Source organism: Solanum stenotomum, chromosome 8 (assembly GCF_019186545.1).
Source record: "Solanum stenotomum isolate F172 chromosome 8, ASM1918654v1, whole genome shotgun sequence".
NCBI lineage: Eukaryota > Viridiplantae > Streptophyta > Magnoliopsida > Solanales > Solanaceae > Solanum > Solanum stenotomum.
Genome location: NC_064289.1, coordinates 14784458 through 14800135, shown reverse-complemented (window position 1 = coordinate 14800135; position 15678 = coordinate 14784458). Strand labels below are relative to the sequence as shown.

Below are 15678 nucleotides of genomic sequence, written 5' to 3'. Positions count from 1 at the left end.
TCTTCCAAAGGCAATTCAAATTTCGAAAAGGAGGGCCAATAATTGACATGAAGGGTGACTAGGAGGTTTGCCCCAAGAGAACCACACAAGGGTTTGTTTACAACATACCCAGTGTAATCCCACATGTGGGGGTGTGGGAGGATAGAGCGAATGCAAACTTTACCCTACACAATGGTTTGTGTTTTTCGCATTAGTAGTTTGGGTAGTAGAATTGTAAAATTTGTATGTTAAGGAAAAAAGAAGATTCACCAACAAATAGGCAACAACGTATCTCAATTTGAAATTTGCTTAGAAGCTTGTGAGAATGTCTTACATCATTAGCTACCAGCCAATGATGGATTCAAGATTTGAACTTTATGATTTTTGGGGATGTTATTGAGTTGTCCAACCATTTGAGTAGGTTTGAAATTTAATATTTATACATATTTAGTAAATTTCTTAATACATATGGGGTTTGATTCTATGGAACTGTTGGTCATACTTTACATTTGGACAGTTTCAGAGCATAATTTACATCAGTCAAAACCAAAGGAGTAGCCAGTAGTTTAGAATACCATATATATTGAACAGGGTCGTAGCGGGTGGTAGCAAGTACCCGATGAAATAGCCGAGGTGTCCAGAGCTGGCACCTTTAAAGCACCATTGACAACCTGCAGTGGCTCTGTCCATTCTTCAATCGTTGTAGGTTTCGAAAGTGAAATCAATCAACAAATAGCTCTGGTGACCACCATCTAGGCCGAGGAAAAAGCATATCACGCCTCTTAGCAGTCTCAAAAAAGTCTGCATCCTTGTTTTCGCCATTCTTGTTCCCAAAAGCCACCATTGTAACTTCAATAATGTCTTTGAACTGCTCCTCCTTCATTGCCTTCCTTCCAACATGCTCCACTTTCCCATTCTTTTCTCCTCCCTTCATCCATAATGGCAATTCGCGGTTTCCCCTAATGCTTCCATCGGCACAAGCCGTACAGCTTTCCTTTATCCCATTTGCATGTTTTTTTCCATGAAAAACATGGTTCTCACCATCTTCAGACTTTGTTACTGCAAAATCCACAATTCTCTTTATTCTATTATTGTCAACTACCTCATTTCGCACAATTTCTTCAACTTGTAAATCTGTGATTTCAGCGTCTATATCAACCACGATTTGTGGAATTGAACTCTGCATACCACCCAAGTTCTTCTCACAAATCCTAATTCTCTTCCTTAACGGTTCATCAATATCATCCTCTGAATACTCAACTTCGTCAATTCTTTCCGATCCGTCACCTCCATGACACCTATTTACTGTAATTTCTTGGGGTTTTGAAAACCCTAGATTGTCCTTATCCTTCCCCAAATCAACCCTAACCTGAACCTCCGTACCATCACCGTAATCTACCGCAGTGTATTCGACAGCGGAAACATTAGCCGGTAAATCCACGGCTGTAACCGTATTAGGTCTCTGATCATCGGATCCGGAGATACAGGTTTGAGAATTGTGGTGCTCTGGAGGAGTTTGAAATCCTTCATTTTTACGGGTGGAATTTTGGTCAATTGAGTCGGCAACTTGAAGTGATAACATGATAATTCCGAATTGTTTTGACGGGACCAGTGATGACGACTGTGCGGTGAAGGATTCAGGAAAGTTCTCGAATTCCACAGTGAACGGACAGTTACGAAGCTCCTCTTCATCGGCAGCATCGACACAGTTCCTGATAATCCCGGCGAACGGGCCGTCGGGTTCGTCCATTTCCGCTATTTCAAGGTGTGTGCGAGTGTGTTTCGTCGGAGCGAAATGGAGTGTTAGTTTTGAGTAACTAACTTAATTTCGAGGGGTTTGTTGTAAGCATAAAAATATTCCCGCCTACCGCCTGTGACATTAACGGTCACCGGTTCTGGATAATCAAAACCACGTCGGATATAATATTTACAACATGCCTCACGGAATTAAAAAAAAAAAACATTTTTTCTTGAGAATCTGCGAAAAAATTTAAATATTTGAATCGAAAGTATCTAATAAAAATAATTTATAATCTGTTTAGATGATCAGCTGAAAAAAATTGTAAATCAAATATCTAAATAAAATTTATGGATAAATTCAATTAGTTCAACATAAATGATATTTACGTCTTTACGATTATTTCTTACGAGTGATCTTGCTCGTTTGATTTATGAGAACATGTACACTAACTTTTTTTTAAATAAGCAAGTGCTAGGCCCCAGCTTAACTATCATTTTGAATCGATCGAGTTAGGTAACTATTAACTTATTGATTATTAAGTTACATGTTATGTGCAACGTTTACAAATATTACATGTAAAGCTAGAAAATAAAACAAAACAAAATTTTAGAATTAATTTATCTATTACGGATCGTTTGGTGTGAAAGATAAAAATAATAATTTCGAGATAAGTTTTTAGTACCCCCTCAATTTTTTATTTGGTTACAAAGTGTGGGATAATTTATCCCACGATAAGTTATCCTAGAATAAAAATAATAATTTCAGGATAATAATTATCACCATGTAGACAGTAAAATTCACGGCGAGAAAACAATAATCAAGAACAGAAAAATATCGCGACAATCATATTTATTATTTCAAAGTGCGAGTGTTACAATCTCTATGATTTCCCTTAATTCGCCTTTTCAAATATAAATTCAAGAGCTCTTGAGCTTGATCTTGAATTTGTTTTAAACTTGATCTTGGATTCAAGGGCTTTAAAGCTTGTTCTTGAATCTTCGATGAACTAGAACTTGAACTTTATCTTGATCTTGACTTTTACTTGAATTCAAGGGCTTCAAGCTTGTTCTTGAATTCGATGGTCTTGATCTGGATCGTACTTGAACTTTAATGCTTGAATTCTTAAACTTGTAGCTTATAGAGAATTCTATGGCGTTTGTACGACGAGCTTTCTCCAGTTTCTTGTTAAGAATTTTCGGTCCCTATTTTGAATTATGAGGACTCTTATTTATAGTTTTAGAGTAGAAGAGTTGTGATTGGAACAAGATTTCCTTCGGCCAATCAAATTTAAGTTACATGACATATGAGATTTATGGAGCGGGCTTGTCATTTTGACACATGTCATGATCCTATTGGCTTCCCGTTTGACTTGACATGCCACATCATTTACCACGTGACACAAAAAATGGGCCTCTAGGATAAGATGAAATTGGGCTTAGCAAACTGGGCTCATCTATTGTAGCTCAAATCACTTAATTTGGACTTTGATGAAATACTTATTTATTGGACTTAAATAATTAACCAATTTATATTAATCCATAATATTTATTTGGACTATTATATTTATGAATTTAATATAGGAAAAATTGTATGAAATAACAAACTATTAATTCAAATTAAATGTTATAGCCATAGTTTATTTTAATTGTAATTCGCAGCAAACATCTTCTTTTTTTGCCATCTGATTCGATATATAATTAACCATTTTTGGTATACAATTAGCCATTTTATACATTTCAGTATAAAATATATAAATGCATTTGTGTTTGTATAAAGCGAGAGAAAAGTGTATATACAAATACATATATTTTCGTCCTATACACTTGTAATTGTACAAATACAAATCTTATTATACAAATTGCAATGTATAAATGAATTTATACAAAACTGAACAATTTGTATAAAATTGGATGTTTGTAGCGAATTATACAAATCAAAAGCTCCATAGCAAACATAAAATTTGCTATGGAACGCAATTATGCAAACTATAGCTATAACATTCAAATATGATTTTTATGTTTGCTATATGTGAAAGTTGCTCTTTAATATAATCCGAATCATTTTTTAAATTTATATTTAATAAATTTTAAATAATTACACACCAGGATAGGTAATGTAGAATTAATTTATCTGTATGTATAATGCTGATTTGAACATGTGAACATGTATTGAGAGGATGAAGGAAGAAAGAGGGAGAAGATGAACGAGAAAGAGGGTTGTTGGACGTAGGGAGTGGGGGAAGCGGTAGATGTGAGTAGATTTTTTTTTAACTTATTAACAACATTAATTAAGGAGTTTAAATTTAAGATAATTATTTAATACCATATTTAAGAGATTTGTGTATCTGATTAATTTTAAAAAAATATATATGGTATAACTATTAAAAGTGATAGTATGTGTAATTGTTTTAAATTAGAGGTAAATATAGTATATATGGTAGTGATTATGTAGTTAAGTTAAGAAATTAAAATTTAAAATGGATCCAAGGAGAAAAAAAGTGAAAGAGAGAGAGAGTGAAGGGGATGTGATTTTTACTATGGAACCCAAAATTAGGTCAATCATATGAGCCTATATATTAAGTAATTTCAAATTGTTTTAACGGATGAGGATCTAAAATATCATTAAACCATGGAATTTGATATAATATTGCCTTCTCATCGACCTTATGAGCGTGGGCCGTTAGAATTAAGGGTATTTTTTAGTCAAAATATTGACGTCAGGGGTACTTGGGGGCAGAAAGATGGACAAAGGATAATTTTGTACTAATTCAAATAATTGAAGGGCATTTTAAGCTCTATCCATTATAAAATATAATACTAATATTTTACATTTTATAAGAACTATACATTGATATACATATTTCAAAATTGTTGGCACAATTCTGTATGCACATATATATTGTGTATAGTGTATCAAAGATCAATTCTTAGCCTATTCTTATTTATTTGGGTGATGAATAAACTAACATGTAATATTTAAGTAGAGTTATCAGATATATTACTTTTACATGGTACAGTATTAATTGGAGATACGTAAAATGGAGTTAGCAATAGATTGAAGGTTTGAACACAAACTCTAGAGTTAAAAGGTTTTAGATTGAATTGGACTAAGACTAAATACATAAAGTGCAAGTTTAAAGATGTATGCAGAAGTAATAATTGGCACATAGGTCATTTCTATGAGAGGAAACTTTAAGGGGTCGTTTGGTTTGAAAATGAGTTATGATGGGATAAGTAATGTTGGGATAAGTTATATTGGGATTAGTTATGATTGGATAAGTTGTGTTGGGATTATTTTTTATTGAGTGTTTGGTTTGTTGTATTCAAAATAATAAATTTTAAGAACAATTTATTTGTTTACAAAAATGCCCTTCATTAATGTAAAAAGTGATATAACAAAAGGGTTGAAAGAGACATTTTTGTCATTTACCTATTTTATTCCGGGATAAGTTATCCCGGGATTACTATACCACCCAAAGAGAGGGATAACTTATCCCGGTACTAATTATTAATCCCGGGATAAGTTATCCCGAACTTGCCAACCAAACAACAAAATAAGCGGTACTATAATTTAATCCCGGGACTATATGGTATTATCCCTCACACCAAACGACCCCTAAGTATTTTGGGTCAATAATTTCAAGAAATAAAAAATCAATAGGAATGCCACACATTATATTGAAGTGGGATGGATAAAATAGAAGCTCACATTCAGTGTATTATGTGATAAAAAGGTACCACCGAGATTTAAATAATTTTTTTATAGAGTGACTGTAGACCAACTATATTGTATTAAGCAGAGTGTTGGCTAATCAAGATTTCACACTTCAAAAAATGAGTGTTGGAGATGAGAATGCATAGATGGACGTTTGGACACACTAGGAGAGATAAAATTAGAAATAATGCTCAACAGGGTAAGGTGGGAGCGACCTCAATGGTGAACAAGATGTGAACGAGGTTGAGATAACTTAGGTATGTAAAGATGGAGAGTACAGATACTCCAATGAAGAGATAGACTGGAAAATAATTGGATTCAGGTGATTTGACATGACATGATCCATCTTCAGCTCATCCTAAGAGATATTGGAAAGTATGTAGGTCAAGAATCTAGTAGCAAATTAGTATGTAGTCAAATGGTTATTTTATATTACTATCTTATTCTTCAAATTATATAACAATATTATTTCGTTTACTTAGGTTACCCTTATGATTTCTGTTGTCAGTACTTTTCTCTTTTTATAATTATTTTATCATAATTTTTACTTTTGTATTTGTCAAATTCGTTTATTTTCGAAACATTTTTCTTGAGTTGAGGATCTATTAAAAACAACATTTCTATTTCATACAAGATAGAAATAGATATGCGTACACCTCACCTTTCCAACCTCCACAATGTGGGAACATTCAATGTTAAACACATTAATATTATAGGCACACACATCCAATGTATATGCTACGCTTTCAAAGAAAGCTCTACTATATTTTGGAATTTTTTTAAATTTCCCGCGTCTTATAATTCTTTTCCCTTTAAAGGTCCATTCAAGTAGCAAACCAATCAATCTCAACCGGTAAAATTTCAAACACTAATATCATGTCTTATGATTTTTTTCCTTTAAAGATCCATCCAAATAGTTAATCAACCAATCTCAACTCATCAAATTTCAAAAGCTAATATCATATCTTATGAATTTTTTTTTCCTTTAAAGGTTCGTTCACATAGCAAACCCACCAATCTCAATTTGTCAAAATTCAAGGCTCTTGGTTAGATTAGATCGACCCATATTGGCAATTTTACAATGTAGGAAGGAGTGTTTAGTGCAATTTAATTGGCCCTTTTTGCAAAAAGAAAGAACATTACAACAAAAACTGGAGGATTGAATTGCAAATATAAAGTGCCCCTATTTATTCTCAATATCTCAGTCTTTCGCCCAGACAAACTAAGAAAACCAAACCGTTACAGAGACCAGGTAAGCAGACCATTTCCATCCATTTATCCCTAATTTCTTGCTTCCGCCATGCAAACCCACTTTCAAATTCATTGTTAATCAGAAGCCCTTCAAATTTGAATTTCATTTCTGGCTCTACAAATCCATTACTGTAAGCTTCCTTCTTCCTCTGTTTTTTTTTTCATCATTCAATGATTGAATCTAGCATGTTTATGTGAAATTTTTAATTTTCTTCAATTTGAGATCATAATCAGTTTCCGATTATTTTTTTGGCAGAATAACTAGGACTTTAACTTTATAACTAAAGTTATCTGAAGGGCAAGTTTGAAGTTCATCCTTAAAATTGGTATGATTTGTTTCAGAACTTCCTGTTTTATAAATCTCTAGCATGCAAACCTTTATCTGCAATTTTTATCCTGTACTAAGTGTAGTTTTATTTCTTTTGATATGATCGATTTTGTTTTCATTTCCCTTTTTACCCTTGTGTATTTTTTTGGTGCAAGGGTAGAAATGTAGGCCACATTTGTTTTGATTAAGATTAAGATGTCTGAATATGAATATGAATGCATATCTATGCATACCTGAATGATTAAGATTTTGTTTTTAGATCTGAACACTAGTGATTAAGATTGTTTGTTTTTCAACATTTGAATATGCCTAATTTATTTGTTTATAAACATAATAAATTTACAATTTAATAAAAAATAAAAGGCAAGTAAATATTATAAAATAATAATTAAAAATTAATAAAATGAAATCATTATTTGATTAAAAATGAAACAATATTTATATTCTCTAAAGATGGTGGAGATGGTATTGGCGCTAAAGACTAGTAATGATGGTGGTAATAATTGTGATGGTGGAGGTTATTAGTGTTGTAGTGACCGACGTGATGGTGGAGGTAATTAGTGTTGTAGTGACCGACGTGATGGTAGAGGTAATTATTGTTGTAGTGATTGACATGATGGTGGTTGTTGATAATGGTGGTGGTGGTTGTGATGGTGAAGTTGATTGATGTTAGTAGTTAGTAGTGTTGATGGTGGTGGCGGAAGAATGTTTGATGGTTGATGATGTGTTGGCGGAAGTTGACGATGGTGGAGGTGGTTGGTAATAAGGATTAACCACCATGGTGGTAGTAGTGGTGGAGGTGGCCGTGATGGTGGTGGCAATGAGTGTAATTATAATGATGGAGGTCGTAGGTGTGGTAATGACTTATAGTAGTGGTCAGCAATGGTGGTGGTTGCTAGTCGTGGTTGTGATGGCCGGTGGTGGTTGCTAGTCGTGGTTGTGATGGCCAGTGGTTCACGACTATAATTGTGGTAGTGGTTGTAACGACAAAGATGGTTAGTGTTGTGACCGGTGATTGTGGATAGAGTGATGGTGAAAATTATTCAAACAAAAATATTTCTTCATGATATTAATACTTTGTTCAAGATCTTAATGATTAAGATCTATTCAAACCAAATAAGTGCTTAAATCTTAATATAAACAAATGCACTTAATGGCCTATGGTTTGAGCCATTCAGATGCAATTAATGGCCTATGGTTTGACTCATTCAGATTCAGACCTCCATTAAGTGCAAACAAATGAGACTTATGTCTTTCAAAAGCTACACAGTTTTTCTTTTTTTCAAAAGCTACACTGTTTAAATCTGCTAGGAGCAAGAACTCCATTTGCTTGAGCTCATCTTCCCATAACAGCAAATTTGCTTCATGTCTGTGACCTTGGTTTGCCAAGAAAATCTGTACAATAATTTACTTCTCTCTTGATGTGGATAATAATTGCCTTGTTGACTTTCAGTAGATATTTGCAATCTTCAATAATAGCTTTCAGAGGATTACTCTGTATGTCGTCTTCATTGGGAAATTTGTTTCCACTTCTTACTTTTTATATCCCATCGCGTTTGCTAAGTGTAGCCCTTGTTTGATGCTCCATAGTCCTGTGGTGAGGTTTGAGATAGGTCACGTCTTACTTCTGAATATCCCAATATTCACTTTCCTCGATTATGTATAAATAGTCTTCCAAAAGCAGCATCTCCACTTTGGTGGATCTTCACACTTCCGTCAATATTCAATGTAGTTTTTCCTAAACAAGGAGGAGACCAAGCGATCAGTTTAACTTCTTTAGATATACAAGTTTGTCGAGGAAATACTTTAACAATTTTCCCACCGTAATCTCTAATATGTTTGCATAGATCATTAGGTAGACATTTCTTTTCAATCAAATTTCTTTTTCTTTCTTTTCATATATGCCACAATGAATATAAGTGTAACACTTCAGGTGATAGTAAATTTTCCATAACTTATTCCAATCCAAGTTACCTTACTTGCAAAGATAACATGGTCAGAAATGAAGAGAGATGAAATGGTGTTTATGTTAGATAGGTTAAGGAAATAATATAGAGAAGAGATATTCCATTCTCCATCTAACAACACATCAGAGACTTTTAACTTTAACAGATATATCAAGTTGGTTGGCATCAACATTAACTTTGACGAGCACCCTCATTGAAATAAAATGACTAATCCATATATATTACCACTTGTATGCTTTCACCTGCCATATAGGTGCATATGTCCTAATAACTGGACTTATTTACACATGTTACAAATATCCATGACCACATCACCAATCAAGCCAAAAATTGACCAAATTTCTATGACCCGAATTCCATTTGACGCCCTCAAGCAACACATCCTTGGCTTTGATAGTACCAGAAATAGGATACAGTTTGCTTAGGTAACCAGTTGGATATAGATTGATCTTGAACATACTTACTCTTGATCCACATTAGTTAGCTGATCATTTGAGTTCATTGCCACTTCAAATCGAAATTTCACAAGCATTGCAAAATTTCATAAGGTGTGTTCGGTATGAAGGATTTTCAATTTTTTCATGTTCGGTTGGTCAAAAAATTTAAAATCATTCTCTAGGAAAACAAGTTCCTTGAAAATGAGGAAATGCTAGTGAAAGTAGAGAAAACAACTTTCTCAAAAAAAAAAAAAATCTTTCTCAAAGAAAGTAGAGAAAACAAGTTTCACAAGTGGCATTCCACATCGATTGTGTCCTCCCCACCCTCCAATACACCTCATCTTTACCCACACTCTTGTAGCCTCCACCGCCACTACACACGCACACACCCCAACCCCACCTACCACAGTATTTGTCTAGATCTTATATAAATGTTTTCGAGATTATGTTTTTCGCTTACAGACCGAACACAAGAAAATAAGAAAGAATTCTTCTTATTTCCCTAAAAACATTTTCCAAGAAAACATCTTTCATGGAAAACATTTTCTTTCATATCGAACACATCCATAATTTAGATTTAGAGAAATTAATGGAATGACAAGACATAACACAAAATTCATGAACTGTCTCTTTGATTATATCGCATGCTTTCTCAGAGGCCCCAGAAGAAACATAAGGTCATCGATGAAGAATAAGTGGGTAATGTTTTGAGAATATTACTAATCCAATGCAGGAAAGTAAAAGAAAACTGCATTAATACTTTATATATTTGGTCTAAAGAAGAGGGTATAGATGAGGTAGAACAGCTAGTGGACTTCTTAGGCTCTCTGTAATTATGATTACTTGCACTGTAATTTTTTTGATGGTTGACAGCATACCCAGGTATGCTGAGGAATATAACTTTACCTTGCTAAAAAAAATGTGTGGGTAATGTTAGGTCCACCCTTAGAAATATTAATACCAATCCAATCCTTATCTATATTTCTTGCAATTATCATATTCAACAATCTTTCCATGCATAACACAAATACATAAGGCGATAGAGGGTCACCCTGCCTAAGTCCTCCACCAATACCTGTTTGTGGATATGAATTTATTGCAACTTGTTCTTGGTTCTTTTTTTAGTCTTGTCGTAGAGTCTTGACTCCCAGGTTCTTATTGCTCAATCTTGTAACATTTTTTTTCCAGATGAATACATCAATAACCCCCTTAAACTTGCCAACAACTTTTATTTAGATACTTGAACATATGACAAACTGGTCCTACTACACTTCTGGCTCAAACTTTTGATTGTTTTTTTTTTTGCATGTATTCTTAAATGTACATTAAGTAGTCACAACATACAATATGTCACTTCCTTTAATTATACACTTCAACATCAATTGAAACAGGCATTAGTGTTATGACTCATTAAGGCTAATGTGTAATAGCTAAAGGAGGTGATATCTTTTGAGTGATTAACTTATTTACATAATGAGCACTTGTAAACACAAGCATAAACTTTTCCAATATTTTAATTGGAATTGTTTGGAGCAAGTGATATGAAGTAAGAGTTTGGGTAGATGTAAAGGAAAATGATAAGTGAAGGAGGTCATTCCCCTTTGATAGGAAATGTTTCATTGGAAAAGATTTTCCAATGACCAAACGTCAGAAAATGAATGAAGGGCGGGCCTTTAAAGTGCACCACATCTAAGAGATGAATGCTTGCAAAAATGCAAATGCGAAGATGGATGTGCAGTCATTAGACAAGATGGAAAATGACCACATTCAACAAAACGTGCAAGTAGCACAAACAGAGTATAAAATGAGAGAAGGTAACTTGATATGGTTTGGTCATGGCCTACATCAACCTCTAGATGCACCTATTCATAGGTATATTGCCATGATGAGTAAAGGATAGTGGAAGAGAAGGTAGATCTAAAATCACGTAGAAGTTGTCTCGCAAGACCTACAATCTCTTGAAATCCATGCGGATCTAGCAAATAAATGGCACAATGGAAGACAGAGATTTGTACATGTGATCAATTAGCTGAGACTTTTAACCATGTCAGCCCCTCCCCCCAAATTAGTTGAGATAAAGTTTTGGTCATGTTAGAAGCTTACTCTAGGTGAAAAAAAAGATTTAGATGAGATTATATTTTGGTCATGTCAGTACATTTACTTTAGTTCCAATATTTGCTAGGAGTTCTAGTCTTGTTAGAGATTTATACTCTAGTAGAAATTGTAGACAACCTCTAGTGCTAATGATTAAATTTTCATAATATTGGACTGAGATGGACATAAATTGAACAATATGGATGGTGATGATTCATATAGCCAAGTTGCTTGGGATTGACGCCTAATTGTTGCTGTTGCAAACACTAGAAAATGACTTCTTTTGCAGAATGATTTCTGTCGTACTAAATACTGATCTTTTAGGCCAAAGGGGAAATAGATATGTTTGAAAGTGTTTCATCTCCTTTGTGATTTATCTCTGCTAAAGCAAATGTCGTCTTTTCAGTTTCAGGATTCTGACGGCCAAGAGGATTTCTCCTTAGTTGGTCAAAGATGGCATCAGTGTCAAATGATGGGTTATCCAATAAGAGCGTGAAGAAGCGGCAGTTGGAAAATGGTTGCCACTCCTCATATTTGGGCATTATGCCAAAATATAAAACTCGAAAAGTCTCAGCAGTGCGAGATTTCCCTCCAGGGTGTGGTAGAACTTCTCCGAAAGTTGATTTGAATCATGAGCAAAATGCTGTAGTGTCCACCAAAATTGAAGACATGGCTAACGTTATATTGGTCAATGGTGTTAAAGAGACTAACATTGAGATCAAATCACAGTCTGTTGAGGTTGTGAACTGTCTAATTAACTTGAAAGATCAAGAAAAAGTGGATAGGTTAGCAGGGGAAGTGGTAGCGACAAACATGAGTGCAATAGCAAATGGGGTGGGAGAAAAAATAAGTGATGAAAAATCGATAGGAGTTGAGTTGCCGAAAGATCTCAAAACTAGTGAGATGCAGCTTTCCAAGGGAACGGAAGACATTCAGTATGACACTTCAGTGAAGGAAGTTGATGAGCAGGGTGTACCTTTGGTTGAAAATGTTGGTGGTGGGCACAAGGCAACTGTTGGTGAAGTCAAAATGTTCTCTCCACCACAGCTAATCAGTGTTATGGAACATACCTCCTCGCCAAAGAATAAGTACCGCAAAAGAAGAGTATCTGCTGTTCGAGACTTCCCTTCATTTTGTGGAACAAATGCTCCTAAGCCAACTGAGCAGAAATGTTTTGGTGTTACTGAAGAAAGCAAGGATGTGGCTGGGTTCGGAAAGGGAGCTACAAATAATGAAGTAATTGAGACATTGAGAGATGTTACAGACACTGGGGCATTGCCAAAGAAGTTGATTGGAAGTGAGGATGCTGATTCTCTGAAAGAGAGGGACGTTTCTAGTCCAAAAGATAGGCAGTTGGAACAAATCACAATGGTCCGGACTGAAGAACAGGAAGGCGTCCAATGTGATTATGGTGGAAGAAGTCGGGTGGAAAGAACTGTGGTTATGCCTGAGATAATGACGAAAAAAGAGGGTGATGCAGGAGTTGTAGGGAAGGAGACACTGGTTTATTCAGAGAACGAAAGGGAAAAGTTAACTACTGCAAGTAGTGCTCTTGGTTCTGGAAATGAAAAGCCGATTACAAAAGGTGCTAAGCCATATTGTACACAGAAACAAGGGAAGCAAAAGAGTTTGGACAACCCTGTGAGTGGAAATGAAATTGTTGTCTCACAGGTCGAAAGTCATTTGACAAAGACTGCAGTCAATGCTCTTGGTTCTGGGCATGAAATAGTTAAGCCAATTGTGCAAGGTCTGATGGCCAAGCCATACTGTCCATGGATGCAGGGAGAGCGAACTAGTTTAGATTTTGGAAACCAAGTTGAGAAGGATGATTTGTCTGGGCGCAAGAAGGCCAAAGCTGTTACCAGAAAAAGTAATCCTAGAGGTAAGAAAAAATTAGCTGCTGTTGGTGAAGCTACTGATGGACTTTCAAGTGCATTAGTTGTGTTCAACGACGAAGGATCTGGTTTATGGGCTACCAGCAATGATGGAGCTTGCAGTTTGAATAGAGAAGCTGTACATGAAGATTCTCCCGTTCGACGAGGACAATGTGATTTTGATGTGACCCTACCACCTTTTGGTCCAAACAGTTCCAGTCATGGTGATGCCCGTACTAAAGTTAGAGAGACTCTTCGTCTGTTTCAGGGTATTTGTAGAAAGCTTTTGCAAGGTGAAGAATCAAAGTCAAAACCCGAAGAAGCAAAATCGAAGCAGGGGCCAAACAGAATTGATCTTCATGCAGCAAAAATCATCAAAGAAAAAGGAAAAGAAGTTAACACAGGTCAGCACATACTGGGAGAAGTTCCCGGAGTTGAAGTAGGGGATGAGTTCCAATACAGGGTGGAACTTGCTATTGTGGGGGTTCATCGCCTGTATCAAGCTGGTATAGATTACATGAAGCAAGGAGGTATTCTGATCGCGATTAGTATTGTTTCTTCAGGGGTCTATGATGACGGTCTGGAAGATGCTGATGTGTTGATTTATTCTGGGCAAGGTGGAAATGTGGTGGGTAAGTCGAAAACCCCTGAGGATCAGAAACTGGAAAGAGGTAATTTAGCTTTGAAGAATAGTATATCAGTAAAGAATCCTGTTCGGGTGATCCGTGGCTCTAAGGAGACCAAGATCTCCGACTCCATGGATGGTAAAGGTAAGTTAGTGACAACATATGTTTATGATGGGTTGTACACTGTTGAGAATTATTGGACAGAACAAGGGACAAAGGGTAAGATGGTTTTTATGTTTAAGTTGGTGAGAGTTCCTGGGCAACCAGAGCTTGCTTGGAAAGAAGTAAAGTCATCGAAAAAGTCCAAAGTGCGCCATGGTGTTTGTGTCCACGACATTACAGATGGAAAGGAGACATTCGCGATAAGTGCTGTGAATACAATTGATGGTGAGAAACCTCCACCATTCAATTACATCAAGAAGATTATATATCCTGACTGGTTCCAGCCTTCTCCTTTCAAAGGTTGTGATTGTGTTGGGAGATGTTCTGATTCCAAGAAGTGCTCATGTGCAGTTAAAAATGGAGGCGAGATCCCATATAACCGTAATGGGGCTATTGTTGAAGTGAAGCCTCTGGTATATGAATGTGGTCCTCATTGTAAATGTCCCCCTTCTTGCTACAATAGAGTCAGCCAACATGGTATTAAAGTTCCACTTGAGATCTTTAAGACAAATTCAAGGGGCTGGGGTGTGAGAGCTCTAACATCTATTCCTTCAGGAACCTTTATATGTGAGTATGTAGGAGAACTTCTTGAAGACAAGGAAGCTGAACAAAGAATTGGCAGTGATGAGTACCTTTTTGATATTGGGCAGAACTATAGTGATTGTTCTGTGAACTCTTCCAGGCAAGCAGAATTAAGTGAGGTAGTAGAAGAGGGTTATACAATTGATGCAGCTCAGTATGGAAATATCGGGCGATTCATCAATCATAGTTGCTCACCTAATTTGTATGCACAAAGCGTTCTTTATGATCATGAAGATAAGAAAATGCCTCATATCATGCTTTTTGCAGCAGATAACATTCCTCCTTTGGCGGAGCTCAGTTATCATTACAATTATTCCGTGGATCAGGTACATGACTCCAAGGGCAATATCAAGGTGAAGAAATGCTTTTGTGGATCTTCAGAGTGTAGTGGTAGGATGTACTAGGGGTTTGTAAAGCTTTCTTTCAAGTTGAGGTGGAAAATTGCTCATTTGATGTAAGAATTTTCACTGCAATTTATTCATCCTCCTTACTTTTATGTCTTCATCTGATCGGATTAATATGTACTGTATGTTTTCCCTTCTCATACATGGATCTGGATGCATTAGTGTTTGTATCCATCTCTTCTTTCCCTATTGCAAGGAAAGTCGGCTACATTGTGGGTAATGTGCATACAGATTTTGCAGGGAAAGAGAAGTTTGTTAAGGGAGGCTCATAAGCTTCCTTAATCAAGACTATGATTTTGCATTTCTATTAGGTTACTTGTTGCCTGTGTTGACATACAATTTGTGTTGCTAAATGTGTCGTCTTATTGAAAGACGGTATACTCAAGCAGATATCAAAGGCAAGCACCATACTTATTGAATCAATCCGTGCTCTCCATTTTGTTGTTGTTACTGCTTTCATTTTTCGTTTTCACTTTTTCAAACTGCTTTGAAATGTTTTATTTACACGGAGGGTCTATT

At 35.6% G+C, this 15678-nt stretch overlaps 1 protein-coding gene across 2 annotated transcripts; it reads left to right on the top strand.

Annotated features, from left to right (window-relative positions):
• The first annotated feature begins 6631 nt into the window (after positions 1–6631).
• LOC125872692 (uncharacterized) lies at positions 6632–15254 on the top strand. Of its 2 annotated transcripts, none has more exons than XM_049553452.1 (3): positions 6632–6816; positions 6942–7011; positions 11924–15254. In XM_049553452.1, the coding sequence occupies exon 3, from the start codon at positions 11965–11967 to the stop codon at positions 15157–15159; it is 3195 nt and encodes a 1064-aa protein (XP_049409409.1). In that variant the 5' UTR covers positions 6632–6816; positions 6942–7011; positions 11924–11964; the 3' UTR covers positions 15160–15254. The 2 variants fall into 2 exon arrangements, with proteins under 2 accessions (XP_049409409.1, XP_049409408.1); XM_049553451.1 differs by having other exon boundaries at positions 11918–15254.
• Positions 15255–15678: the final 424 nt, after the last annotated feature.

Excerpts from the sequence above, each read along its gene's own strand:
- LOC125872692 (XM_049553452.1), top strand. The coding sequence starts at position 11,965 with ATGGCATCAGTGTCAAATGATGGGTTATCCAATAAGAGCGTGAAGAAG.